This window comes from Orbicella franksi, chromosome 10 (genome assembly GCF_964199315.1).
Source record: "Orbicella franksi chromosome 10, jaOrbFran1.1, whole genome shotgun sequence".
Classification (NCBI taxonomy): domain Eukaryota; kingdom Metazoa; phylum Cnidaria; class Anthozoa; order Scleractinia; family Merulinidae; genus Orbicella; species Orbicella franksi.
Genome location: NC_138154.1, coordinates 6,286,501 through 6,301,645, shown reverse-complemented (window position 1 = coordinate 6,301,645; position 15,145 = coordinate 6,286,501). Strand labels below are relative to the sequence as shown.

Here is a 15,145-nt window from a genome sequence, read left to right as displayed (position 1 = left end):
CCCTACTCAGAACTACTCAGCCTGCTCCTCCTCCAGTGCCTGGGATTGAGTGGAAAGAGTGGCTGAAACTTTCGGGAATTACCTTCCATGAAGATCCTTGTAATTGGGATCTTCATGTTGACAGTTTACTTTCTAGAGCTGCTAGTCGACTAGCAATAAAACAAAAGCATTCTGTGAGTGCTATGGCCACCTTCATGAGCTACGATCATTAGCTCCAAATGCTAAGATGATTGCTTTCACTGCAACAGCTACAAAACTGACCAAAGAAACCATTTTAAGAGCAAATGTACACAAAAATCAAAAGTAGTTCGGTAAGGCTTGAAAAATCAAATTTGCCCTAATGTTGCATATAAGTAGGCCTTAGTAAAAGTAAAAACGCTATGTAGTTTTTTTCTTCAAATATCTTGGTATTTCCAAGAAAAAAGACATTATCGATTTCACATCCAGACATCAATCCAACGAGTGCTAACTGGGCTGAAAATCGACCATTTTCATTTGATTCGCATTTTGCAACTATCGAACGCAAAAAAGTTGTAATACAACCAACTTGATGCAGAACTATTCCTTGTCCAAAAAGGCCCAGTTTTAAGAATATTGGATTAATCCAACTATTTGGCGGTAAACAAAACCAAAGTGTTCTCCAACGATAAGTTCGTCAGTTGGTGAAAAGAATTGTCATCTTGAGCATGTGCCATGTCTCAGAATTCCAAAAGATTTTAGATTCTAACTATACTAGGATAGGTCTTCCAATATATGTTAAGTTTACTTTGGGCAAATGATTAGGCAGTCGTCAAAAAATTATTCAAGTCACACACAAAAAAAATTAAAATAACGCCAGCAGTCCAATGCGTGGATCAAAAATGCTACTATTGTTTTTGTCATTAAATCACTTTACTTCGAAATATCACAGGAATATCAGCACGACTTAAGCATAAAACAATATAAATGTGTTTACCTTAACTGGGTTATCATGTCTTGACCAGCAAACAACATTCCCATCCTGCCATTTTAACGGTGTTCCATTAGCTTTGCAGAACCTGTAAGCATTCTTCTGGTGAATTTGAATCCCCCTAATCACTTGATATTACCATGTTCCTATATACTGTATTTACCTGTGTATTAGTCGATCCCGTGTATAAGTCGACCCCCAATTTTTGAGGCCAAAAACTGGATTTTCTTAATTTCCAGGTAAGAATTTCTTGGAAAACTTGTCTTGTATTTCTTAAAATTATCTTTCAGCTACCACAGATATGTAAACAAATCACAGCAAGTTTCAATGCACAGTTTTAAAGCTTATTATGGCACATATCCAAGCATTTTACCCAGTTTAGCAACACATGTGCATGCGGGCTTTTCGACAATAATTTTTGTGAAAAGCTCACAAAATCAAACATAAGGATTTCAAACAAACTTTTTTAGTGCGAAGAGATAAAAAGTGGCTTTATGAGACAGGCAAAATGCAAAAGAGGCTCACAACTTTCAGAACGACTCCATAAACAAAGTGTAAAGCATGTTGGGAACTTGGTAGTCAAGCCTTGAACTCAGTCAAGTACTGGTACAGAAGTCCTTGCACTCGTATCCTGGCAGCTTACCGAGCAGAGAAGTTTGAAGCACAGAAGATGTTTTCTCCGAGCGGCTTTACTACGGCTTTAGTTACAGGAAAAATATCGGTTCTTTATGACAAAATTGAGCCAGTGAGTGTCTAAAAGATTCAGGTTAAAATTTAACGGCTGAATGTTGATGCATTTTAACTTGAAGCTCTGATATAGAGAAACAGATTGCTAAGCGAATGTAAGTTGTAAACTGTGCTGCCGTTTATCACATGTTTGTTAACATTGAGAGACAATTATTATGGTAATCACTTGACTGGCGCTTGGATCTCAAGTTTTGAACCACGTATAAGTTGAGGGCAAATGTTTGGACTGATTTTTAGGTCTTGAAAGGTCCACTTATACACAGGAAAATACGGTAAATGTTCCTACGTTTTCCATTTTGTTGTTCAGTACAATCATTCAATGTGCTTTCAGGCAGAAATCCCCAGTAATTAGCAATCACAAATAAGCCACCATCTTTGATCGCTCCATGTCTCTTATTTGCATATTGTCCAGCAAAAGTCTTTGCACACAGGGTAGGGGTAGAATGGGGATTATTTCCGAAAGAAAAAGTATTAGCATTCTTCCAATATTTTGATGTTAGTTCTAATTCAAGGCCTCCTTTCTTAGGTAAAGCAATAAAATGCTACACACTGACACCGTCTTTGTGACTTCAAATTCAAACAAAGAAAAGTAACTTTGTTTAAAGCTCTGAAATCCCGACCCCCACCCCCATGTAAAATATGTTGTAACACACCAGTCTCGGATAAACATCTTCAGTCAAAATGGAGGCCTTTCAAATGTCTTCAAAATGGAAACCCGAAAGTCACACGTGGAATAATGTTTTAGCAGTTATTACTGGCTTAATCAAACGACACAAATAACACAGATAGAATGATACATCTAATAATACATACATGTGACTTGAGACAGTAATTGTTTTTCTTCAAAGTCAGATACGAGTACTGACAAGAAATGCAGGGAAAGAATCAGTTTGCAAGATTCAGGATACTACAAAACCAAAGTAGGTGAACATGTTATTTTCATGTGTATGTCATTTATACTGCTTGGTATTGCTGACGTTTCGAACTGAAGTATTGAATGCCGATATGTTAATGATACTTTTGGTCATGCACTTGGAAGCTGCTGGCATGATTTTGTGTCTTTTGTGAACAATTTTAAATAATTTTTTGATGAGTGCCTAATCATTTGCCCAAACTAAACTTTACCTACATTGAAAGACCTATCCTAGTATAGTTAGAATCTAAAATCTTGTGGAATTTCCAGACATGGCACATGCTCAAAATGACAATTCTTTTCACCAACTAACTAAATTTTGGAGAACACTCTGGTTTTGTTTACTGTCAAATAATTAGATTAATCCAATATTCTTGAAATTGTCTTTTTTTAGACAAAGAATAGTTCTGCAATAAGCTGTTTGTATCACAACTTTTCTGCACTCAATGGTTGTGAAATGTGAATCAAATGAAAGTGGTTGATCTTCAACCGATTTTCAGCCCAGTTAGGACTCACCATATTGCATGAAATTGAGTCTGAAGGTTAAATCGAAAATGTCATTTTTCTCAGAAAGACAAAGCTATTTCAAGGTAAAAACTACAGCCTGTTTGCACTCTTGCTAGGGGCTAGCTATGTGCAAAAGACTGAATTTTCTAGCCTTGCCGAAGAAATTTGATTTTGTTTGATTGTGTTTGATTGTGTTTGATTTTTGTGGGAATTGGCTCTTAAACGTTCTCCTCATGGAGAAACCATTTGAGGTTCACAAAAGCCCAAATAAGCCAAATCTTACCTACACTGTAAAGTGCATGCAAAAAGATGCTGACCATGAGTTGTATTTTGAGTGGCTGGTTAAAGAGCTCAAATTGAAATGGACATCTTGTGACAGGACGATTATTTATTGTCAGACAATTAAGCAATGCAGTGTTATGTATGGAATAGTGAAAGCCATGCTTGGCAAGGATATTTATCATGGAACTGATAATGATTCAACCAATGTACTAGTTGAAATGCTTGACTCTTGCACACCTTCTGCAAACAAAGAACAAATTTTCTCCCCTTCCAGTCAGTGACAGGAACTATCAGATTGTTGATTGCAACAATTGCATTTGGAATGGGGGTAGACTGTAAGGGAGTACACAGAGTAATTCATTATGGACCTGCTAAAAATGTGGAAGCATATATCCAGGAAACAGGTAGAGCAGGCAGGGATGGTATTCAAAGTGCTGTGTACATTTTGTACCATGGTGTCCTCCTTGCCCATATTGATGGCCATATGAAACAATATGTGAAAACTCAACATTGCAGAAGGAGTTCCTGAAGCACTTTCATTCAACAACTTGGCAGCATGAAGTTCCACATCTTTGCTGTGATAACTGTGCTGCAGAATGCAATTGTGGTATGCCAGATTGTTACAGTTTTTCATCATTTCCTGTGTCTCAAGGGGAAGAAGCAGACCCTTCATCAGTGAAGAAAAGGAAAGTGTACAAAAAGCAAAGAAAAGCTGTGGAAGGACGCCTAATTCAATATTAGGCGTAATAATGAGTGTAGTTCTGAAAAGAACTGTTGGCTATACTGACCAATCACGTTCAATGGACCAGACTTATAACATCATCGACTGACAAACACCATTCACTTGACTCTGAAGATGACTTCCGCTCAGGTTGTCGAAACGTCAGTCACCAACAACAGTTCTTTTCAGAACTACACTCACCCGGACGATCACACTATACGAACTGATGTGAGTACTGATGTGAAGTACATATGAAATAATTCATATTTGAACTGCAGTTGTAGATGAAAGTGAGGAATGATTATCGCAGTAAATTTTCCAATTTACGCAATTAAAAAGAAGCCCGAAAAAAATCAGGGCTTCAACAGGATTCGAACCCGTGACCTCCACGATACCAGTGCGATGCTCTACCAACTGAGCTATGAAGCCACACATTTGGGGTGAGGTCAATTAATTATCTTCCCGTGAGGAGTGAAATGATGTGAAGTATGTACGAAATAATTCATATTTGAACTGCAGTTGTAGATGAAAGTGAAGAATGATCATCGCAGTAGATTTTCCAATTTAAGCAATTGGAAAGAAGAAGCCTGAAAAAAATCAGGGCTTCAACGGGATTCGAACCCGTGACAAAAAAATAGTCTGATGTGCACAACAGGCATGAATAAGATATAAAGGAAAACATACGATTTAAACAAAAATACTCTTAAGACTGGGCCTCAATTCAGTGGGCACACGGCACAAAACCATAAGTTAACACATTGTGATATAAATAGGCCCCTTTATAATATGAATAGGCACACGCATATTATAATATGAATAGGCAGGCGAAAGGGATGCACATCAAACTATTTTTGACGCAACAGTAAAATTTTTTACAGCCAATTGAATCAAAGAATTTTCAATCCTGCTTCATGGTTCAAGTTGCTATAAAAGGGTGAAAATGAAGTTCATTGATCATCACAATCACCGTTTACTATCGGAAAGCCTGTGATACTGTAGTTACGAGAATGGAGAAAGTTGCTCAAATTAAGTGGGGCCATCGCAAGTTTTCGGAGGTTTTTCAATCGACCATAATTAATCCATCCCCTATTAAACCTGGACAAAAAGTTCAAATTATTTGGGGGGAACCAAAAAGAATACACAGCTGTTGTGGAATGCTATCCCATAGAACAGAAGGTTTCACAACCAGTGGATGTCGAGACTGAGTTGCCACAGTGCAGAGCAAGAAGTAAGAGAAAACTAGTTAGTAAAGATTTTACCTTTTATCACAGCCGTTTTATAAACTAAGGTTTTTCTTAACTTCCATTAAAATTTCATTATTGTTAACGTGTGAAAGTGAAACTGCTGCCAAGGAGAACAAGAAGAGAGGAAAACCTAAGATAAAGGTATGTTGGGCTTTGTTCATATGTTAGACATTGAAGTTCGAGGAAACGGTTTTCACTGTATAAGTGCTGGGCTTGAGAGTTGACTTAACACTTCACTAAAACATCATTACAAATAACGGTCACTTCATGTGTGTAAGATTCTACACCATTTTAACTCCAGGAATACATTAATGTTTGTGAGATAAAAAGTTAACATTTGATTGTGTTTCTGACCGGTAAACAACAATTGACAAAAGTTCACAGTTGTGTTAATATAAGGAAACCTCAGTTGAACCTGCGACTCACATTACTTTGATTAAGTTTCATGACTGTACTTACCTTAGTCTTGCTCCATCCACTGATGTCATTACGTTAACTATCAAAATGGATTAAAAACTCGTGGACCAAGTAGGGCGATCACTGGTCGTGACTTAAAAACCTTTGTTTTGAAAATGATCCAAAAATTTGATGTATCAAACTGTAAAACTAAATTTTCAACTGTTGACTCTTGGCTTCTTGAGAGTTAAAAAAGTACAGTCTCACTGCACGCATAATTCATTCTTACAAGACTGTGCTTTCGATATTCTGAAGAAGGCAGCAGTTTGCAGCTAAAAATTTAGTTTTACTGTTCTAAAGATCAAATTTGTAGATCAGTTTGATAAGTTATGACTATGGCTTTATTTATTTCAAATCAATTTTCAGAACCCAGACACTACCAGTAAAAATGGAAAGGCTGCCAAGAAGGACAAAAAAAGGGAAAAACCTAAGGGAAAGGTACGCTTCTTACTTAATGTAATACTTACATGCCAGATATGAAAACAGAGCAATAGTTATTTGTTTTACACCTCTGTCTTGACGTCGATTCCTCCTATAAGCTCAAGTTTTGGTTGTATTGTACAGCGGTGTCACGCTCGAGTTTAGTGTTCAGGCCTGTGCAGTGCAGTGGAAACACGTAGTGAAATGGCCGCCATGTTCAGGGGGCGACCATGTGAGTGGAAAGTTTTTTCCTTGTGTATCGAGGTTTATATAGGTTCAGCGTGTTTCGTAAGTATTTCTTGCACGTCTTGTATACCAGTGTTTTTTTGGCAAGTATTTCTTAGAGTGTATTCTTTGTATTTCTTTATAGAAACCGTGCGAAGGTACAAATGTGCGATTGTGTATTTTTGAGTCTTCGAGCTCATCAGGCAAACTGTGACGTGCCCTTGTGCAGTGACCGAGTTCAGGATTGTGAGGTTAAAGTACAGGCTGTGGCACCCGTTTGGAACTTGGATTTGTGTTTGTTTTACTTCGTGACTGCTTTCGTGTGTTTGGTTTCACCTGTGGCCGATTCGGTGTGCTTCAAGATTTTAGCGGCTACACCTCCTAACCTTCACTTTGAGCTTTTTGGGTCAATTTTATTTGGCCTATGTTTTGATACACTATAAACAGCAGTACAAGTGGTTTATTTATTTTCTAATTTTTCCAAAACACAATTTAAGTTGTTCTGAAGCTTTTCGTGTCTCGTCTAAAGCTATTTCTTGATAAACTAGAATTCAAATTGATTTATGATCACTGATCATCCTAGCCTACATTTTTCACGATAGAGATAACGATGTTTCGCGATTGATCATGTTCATTCTAAGGTGCTGAAAAATAATGAAATTTTGGCTGGCAGTAAAAATAACTGAGACCCTTCAGTCTATTCTATTCTTTACATTGGTAGTAAATCCATTACTTTTTTTACTTTATTTCCCTACAGATTCTGGAAGTGTCATCTCCAGCCATGGAGACAACCATCAACCAGTGATAGTAGAAGCTGTTAGCGAAGCTGCTTATTATGGCGGAGCATAGAGAACTTTTCAAAAGCGAATTTTTGCACTTTGTTGAACCACTTATTACTCAACTGTGCCCATTACATGTACACAGATACGAATTCATCGTACCCAATCGCTTCACTACGATAAATTGTTGAAGCAAAGTTCACTACGATATATTGTTACAAAGAACTTCACTGCAACGATATATTGTGACGATATAGTTTCGCTTTGCAAGATATCGTTGCAATGAAGTGTCACTAGAACGATATCTTGGCGAGATATAGCGAAGATTGTACCAATATCTCACCGATTTATTATTTTAACGTTCGCCTATCTGTGCGATATTTCGCTGATATATGGGTGATAAATCGCGAGAACAAAGCATGATATTTGTTGATTATTGTTTGCATTACTTTTTCACAATACTGTAGAGGTGTATACTGACAGGCTTACAAATCTACAATGCTCTAATGTGCACAAAAAAGGTTTTTTAATTTAAGCAGTGTAAAAGTTCCCTGATTTAAGTGGTGTAAAGCACATTACTGTTAGTGATGTTAGCTGCAGTTGACTTTAGAGATGTATCAAGCAAACAAGTAATATAAGTATTATGCTCTCACGAAGTTTAAAGTTGAATGGAACATTCCTAATTCTAAAGATAACACTGTTGCTAACCATGGTCCTTTCTCAAAACAATAATTATCCAAGGTAGATACTGAAAAACTTTCAAATCTACAATGTGCCAGTCTGCACAAGTTTCCGATTTTTTTTGCCGAGCAGTCTGTGATTAAATAGGAAATGCTAATTACTGTAAGATTCCAATGCAGATTGCAATGCAAAATGTATAAGTTTTGTGCACATTTTGCATTAGTTTTTTACTTTAAGTACATGAACAGTACAATGATGAAATAGCAAAGAACTTTGATGTTAAGCACGTAGAATGGTATTGTCAGCACATGTAAGCCAAATAAACAAACCCAACATTTGTTGCTCTTAATCATCTTGTGTTGTCTTTGTTCTACAGAATGACTTATGGTCAATAATTATAACCAAAGTTGGAACTTGGTAATGGGAATTTGCTTAAAACCATGCCGTTTTTCCCTAATAAACCAGTATGATTTACTAATAAACCATTGATGGTTTATGAGGAAGCATGCACATGTTTGCACTTTAATTGACCATCGTTTTCTATCATCTTACATACTGCTTAATTGGTGTTTAAGCCCATGAAAACAATGATGGTAAGTTGCTCAAAGCCGACTTGTATTTTGACTAATTTCCCACAATGTTTTCTATTTGCTACTCATTCATGGTTTATTGACATAATCCAATAATGGGAAGTTTTCAAAGCCAGCATGTATTTCGAATAATGCCCATGATGGTTTCTATTTTGTATCTATTAATGGTTTAATTGACAGAAGCCAATCATGGGAAGTTTTCTGTTTCCAAGAATAGTTTTTTATTATTCTACATAATGTTTAAACCTATATAACACCACAATGGAAAGTTGTTTAAAGCCACCATGTATTTTGAATAATTTCCCATAATGTTTCCTATTTGTTACCCATTCATGGTTTATTGACAGAAATCAGCTATGGGAAGTTCTTCAAAGCCAACATGTATTTTGAATAATACCTGGGATGTTTACTACTTTTTATCCATTAATGGTTTAATTGACAGAAACCAACAATGGGAAGTGTTCTGTTTAACCACGAATGGTGTTTAAATAGTTTTTAAATGGGAAATGAGTAAATACCATTCCAAAAACTGTGGTAATTTGCAGCCTTTTATGTTTTCTTCCTACCAAGATAAAACAGTTACATTCAACTTCTTACTCAGTTGAAGGTGCTCTTTCTAGCTAGTTGTTGAAGTTAAAAAGTTTTGAAACAACGGCAATGTGATGGTTTTACGGTATGTCTTGCGCTCCACGATCAGGTAAATACTTACATTTTCCACAGGATTTTCAATATGACGGCCTAACAACTTTGAATGGCTAATAGTTCACCGACAAAGCTTAAATGAATTAGTCACTTCATCCATTTACTAGGCACTGGTTAAACCATCCAAACCAGTAGGTTGGACTGACATCAGTGTTGCCATAGGAACACAGTGATGAAGTCATATATTTTACAGATATCACAATTTCCTGAGATCTAGACTTTTAATTTGCTTCACTTTGTACCTACTGTTCCTCTTTTCCTCTGCATCTACTGTTTCCCTGTTCCTCTGTGTCTACTCCCCTATGTACCTACTGTTCCTTTGTACGTACTGTTCCTCTGTACCTACTGTTCCTCTGTTTCTATGTTCATCTGTCTACTGGTCCTCTGCACCTACTGTTCTTCTGTACACCTGTTCATCAGTACCTCTAAGCCTACTGTTCCTATGTACCTACTGTTCCCCTGTTCATATGCTCATCTGAGTCTACTGTTCCTCAGTTCCTTTATGCCTACTGTTCCTCTGTTCCTCTAGTGTCTACTGTTTCTCTGTACCCACAGTTCTTCTGATCCTCTGTTCCTCTGTACTTACTGTTCCTCTGCACCCAATGTTTCTCTGTACCTACTGTTCCTGCATCTACTGTTCCTCTGCACCCCATAACATTTAACTATTTCAGTTGCCAGTATAATGATTAACAATTTCAGTTCCCGGTATACAAGAGACAACCTGGAATTTGAGCATCCCAGACACGAGCTGCCATCTTGGATTTGAGTATTGAGAAGACCCTGGGAACAAGTTTCCCATTAACCCATGATGCAATGATCTGAGAAAGGTGCGCAAAATTCCAACATTCAAATGATTGCTGAAATTTTTATGTGAAGAATGTTGAAATGCCTCAGGAATGAAGCCACAAAATCTGGACCTTTTGGCTCTAAGAAAAATTGTAACTATAAAGAATCACATGGCTTCTGGATTAAGACTTTAGATAGCATTTTTCAAGATCAGTGTTTGTCACCTACTCCACCTCAGCAACCAGTGTTGCTGTCTGCATGTTTTGGGCCTTTGTCTTTATTCTTGCCCATTTCAGCTTTGATTTTAATCACATGATGCTGTGTGCTTTTGTTCTAAAAGCTTACAGTCATTCACCAAGAGAACTACTGTTCGTGGTTAAAAAAGTTAGTGAAAAAAATTCAAACACGAGTGATGATACTGACACCATATTTCCATCATAATCTGTGGGATCTCACAGGAAATTTAACACGAGTCTTCAGTGCAAAACTTGCAACTTTCAATTCTAATTAGAGAAACCTACAAATTTTGCAAATAAAATAAATTATGAACAAAAACAAGTGATCTATCTAGTCTTTAGTCTGTTGTGGCCTCAACGTTTGGATATACTGGACAAAAATTACAAATGTTGTAGAAGGTTAACATTGGAGAGTCAATGTACTGTATTTTGGTGTAGTGTTAATATTGTCATTTGTCTCCTTATGACACATTCTTTTCATAATTCTGGGTTTTGGACCTAATTTTTAACTTGGAAAATCATTGTAGTGGTGGCACGATTTCACTCCATCACTCCTTCACCTCCTGTTAGACATTTGGAAAATTAAAAGCTTCAGACGAGTTTTGAAACACAAGACAGGGAAAGACAAACTCTACCTTTTTCCGTAAATGATTTCTCGACAGAAAAAGAAAAACGATGAAGAAAAGGAAAAAGAATCTCAAGTCACCACTACGTTTCAAACTCCCATAGTCGAGCGGTAATCGGCCAAAATACTTCCAAATTGGTAAAACCATTAACTCTAAATGGCACAAAACTCACTAAAAAGCACAACAACTACTCACTCAAAACACTTCAAAACTCTCATGATAAACACATGCAGAACTTAAATTTCTATGTGCAATAAACATACCGGTAACTTAAATTCAAAATATTTAAGTGCGTGCGCACGTTATTTCCACGTCATGCCACTGCTCAGAACTGTTTTCTTGACAATATACATTGAACTATGGCCAAAGATAAGAAAACATGATTGATCATTGCAGTTACGCACACAACTTGAACAGTACTTTAGTTGAATACATAACTGTGATGATCAATCATGTCTTCTATGAAGACATGATTGATCATCACAGTTAAATACACAACTTAAGCAGGTCTGAATTTTAAAGCCTGAAAAAAATTCAGGCCTGAACTGGATTTGAACCCATGACCTATGCCATACCGGTGTGGTACTCTACCAACTGAGCTATCAAGCCAACTGGGAGCTGATCATGTCGTGAGTTCGTTATATACCCGTAGATGATGAAGAATGCAAGTGAATATATGAAAGATGTGGTTGTTGTTTTCACTTCTCAATACAATCTCTGTAAGTTACTCTTGTTCTCTCTCAAAAGAGAGAACAGAAAGTAAAAACAGAGATTATAGCTGTTACACTTGATATTTGCAGGTTAAGTTGTTACATAAAACAATACATTGTAAGGTTACATTTGAAACAGGATACAGGCAGTCAAAGTTTCACCTGGTTTCATGTAAAATTTTTTCTGTTGATGTGGTTGCCTTGTTTTGCTTGATATTTTGCACTGTCCTCTTCCATGCAAGAGAAAATTTGTCAGGTGAGATTTCTCTCACGAAGAGTACAAGTAATCTACTTTAAAATGGAAAGACTGATTAATTCACTGTGATCGAGAACATGTAACAGCGTAATTAAGTGTGACTCCATTGTTCAATCACCTAAGTTTATTTTGTTTACTTTCAGTCTGTTGAACAATGTAGCTAACCAAAAAAATTGCTATTTGTGGATCTCACAACACAAAAGCAGACATGCAGATAAAGGTATGTATGGTTGCCTCCTTCACATAAATAAGATAAGGATAAAGGCTATTGTTAGCATGTTTGTTTTGTTGTTACAGTACTGTAGCTTTTAGAAAAGAAGGTTGACAAAGAAGTGCTGTATAAACTATTTCAAAATTCTAATTGCATTATTTTGTAATTATGTCTAACTTACAAGACTTTCTACTTGCAGTGAAAGTGAAATATGGTTCAAAGAACCCTAAATCCTGTGTTCTGGTACTGGCACCATGCCACAGCAGAAACATGCCACTATGTGTGGAAATTTTTATTTGTAAGTAAATAATTCTGTATTAAAATGAGAAATTATCTTGAGGATGTTATGAAATTTACTTGTTTTACCCCTTCCCAGACATTTGCTTGATTGATCAACTGATGTTAATAATTTATTGATGTCAAATTATCAATAAATAAAAATTATTACACGCAATTTGGGTTCAGAAAATAATTCATTTGATCATGATATCTAATCATGATATTTTGCAATAACCGAGTGAATAATTATTTTAATTCATTTGGTCAAAAAGTTTGTTTTCATATTTAAATCACTCTCTGGCAGCTCAGGGAAATGATCTGTACATGTACACACTACACTGTTGAGTAACTGCTGTTAAAACTGGATTGCTCAATTGCATGTGTTCAGCTCAATCAAATGCATGCAGCCAACTCAGATATAATGATATAAACAATTTTAGAGTCCAACTTAGAAGATGAGAGACTGCAAGAGTCAATTTCCACAGCACAAGATCTGTGCAATGCCACGAAAGATAAACAGTAGGCGAATGACGTCAATTAATTACATTTAAGTTTAAAAGCATGCCTGAACAGTTTTCCAAGAGATAAGCTCTCGCAAAAACTTTCGCCTCTTGGAATGTTCACATTTATGTCCACAGACAAATATCTAAGAACATTTTTGAATCAAGTGGAGGCTATTGTATGTACAGTGTAATAATGTATACACATTTAACAGCTAACAAGAGAAGTAAAAACAGGATTAGGTGGTCCAAGACGTTTAATTGCTACCAGAGTTTCATGGTTCTTCTGAATCAATCATCTGGCAAAGTCAAATAACTGCGAGATTGCTAAAATTGTTAGAAATGGAGAAGAATCGGAAGGCTCAGAAGATGAACTGGACCACAGTCTGCTATGCCCAATATGGTGAGAAATTTCAGTCTTCCAACCTTGCTCTTGTTTTGCTGTTGTCGAGATTGTTTTGGTTTGATTTACTTTGCCTTTTCGCGATATGTCTGTATGACCGCTGCAAACAAAGAGAGTACTGTATCTTTGCTTGGAAATATCAAGTCATAGTTTGTAGAAGTCTAGTGTTTTCAACGGCAACAGACTTGTACCATTGCTTAATTTTGAGGGTCTGTTTCACGCTTTGCTTATTCTGCATAATCAAAATTAGCCTGGAAACAGGCTCACCAAATTTGTTTCCTGTCCTCCCCCGGAGCCCGCAGGCTATATCAAACTGTCCATATAAGAAGGTGAACAGGTATCGGAAAGCGTGCAGATTGTGAACTTCTGTTAATTAGGGGTGACAAATGGTAAATGCGAGACTTTGTGAGATGGTGAGAGAAGCGTTTTTCTGTCCAAGCCCGAGACATTTTGGCGTTTTAGATTGCGAGACCGCGACTTCAAAGTGTTATGAGTGCAAGGGCGACAAATTCAGATTCTTCAAGCTCCAGATTTAGTTAATAGCTATAGGAACGAGCTAGAACGTGCTCAGGCCTGAGATTTGAATTGTGTGATACTAATCAAGTGTTTCGCCTTGTGGATGAGGGCGAGGGTATGTGAATGTGGGTAACTATATATGCTGATCCATGCCATTTGTTTTTCAAATCCCTTGATCAACAGATATTGCTCAAGGCCGGAACCGCATTGTTTTACAACTTTCTGTGGTGTACCCATTCCTATACACCTTTATTTTTAAAAAACAACCTAGTTTACAAGAATATCGGGAACGAAATTTGCAAAATTTTAAGAATATCTTAAGAATAGATCTGAGGTTGGTTTTTGCCTTAATATGTTACACGTTTCGACCATTTTGGTCTTTTTGTATACTATGAGTAGTTTCTCTTTCGCTTAGTCTGTCATGCATGACGCAAAAGAAAACTGCGAGAAAACAATGGCCACGAAATCCTGTGATTTTGTATGTTTTATTGACTTTGTAGCATTATTTGATTGTTGTGCTTGTCAAGGCCTTGGTCTTTGTCCTTCTATTCCTTCGTCTCCTCTATTTCAATATTTGATTCTCGCTCCCTATTTTGCCATCTTCTCCCAGCAAGGACTTGATGAATGAGCCTGTCTCGTTGTCCTGTAGACATAGTGCTTGCCAGGCCTGTTTACAGGAAAGTATCACCAATCAAAGAAAAACCTGTCCCCTCTGCCATGCGATTCTCGACGCCTTCAATTTAAATCCGAATATTGCTGTAAAAGCACTGATATCCAAAATTAATGTGCACTGCACAAATGGCGGCTGCTCATGGACTGGGCAGCATAGCGATAAAGAAAGGCACTGGGACACCTGCCCGTTTATGTTAGTGGAGTGCCCAAATGGTTGCATTGAAAACCAACAGCACTCTGCATTGGACGAAAACCTAGCGGCCTGCCCTCATGAAAAAGTGTCATGCATGTTCTATAGTGTGGGAGTGCCAAGATTTCATCTCGACACTCACTTGGAAAACTGTGCAGCAGTGCGGAGAGAGATTACCGAGATAAGTTTAACTGTACACTAGAGGCAAGGAGATTTTCATTTCTCAAAGCTAACTACAGAAGTAATAAAAGTTAGATACACTTGCACCTCGGTGAATGTATGTAATGTAATGTCAAGGGTTGCAACAATTATTACGCTCTTGGTGGTAAATACGATCATGATCGTCAATACCAAGAAAGTCATCAGGTGATGCTGAAGAACAAAGTGGAGAAACTAAAAGGCAAGATATTCAGTAAGGTACATGACCTTAGGTTGGCTATAGATCGTGGATTGAATTGACTCAGTGCCCCATTAATCTCTGTAAATGTCTAAGAATTTTAATTTACATATTTTACATGAGCAAATGTCTATGAAGGTTGAATTC

General features: G+C 37.0%; 1 protein-coding gene and 1 pseudogene across 1 annotated transcript; both read left to right on the top strand.

Annotated features, from left to right (window-relative positions):
* Positions 1 to 336: 336 nt before the first annotated feature.
* Positions 337 to 7,463, top strand: LOC145499731 (uncharacterized; annotated as a pseudogene).
* A 4,575-nt stretch (positions 7,464 to 12,038) lies between these two features.
* LOC145501520 (RING finger protein 151-like) lies at positions 12,039 to 14,803 on the top strand. The gene is made up of 3 exons (XM_081480979.1): positions 12,039 to 12,050; positions 13,129 to 13,223; positions 14,350 to 14,803. The coding sequence occupies exons 1-3, from the start codon at positions 12,039 to 12,041 to the stop codon at positions 14,801 to 14,803; spliced, it is 561 nt and encodes a 186-aa protein (XP_081337105.1).
* The last annotated feature ends 342 nt before the right edge of the window (positions 14,804 to 15,145 follow it).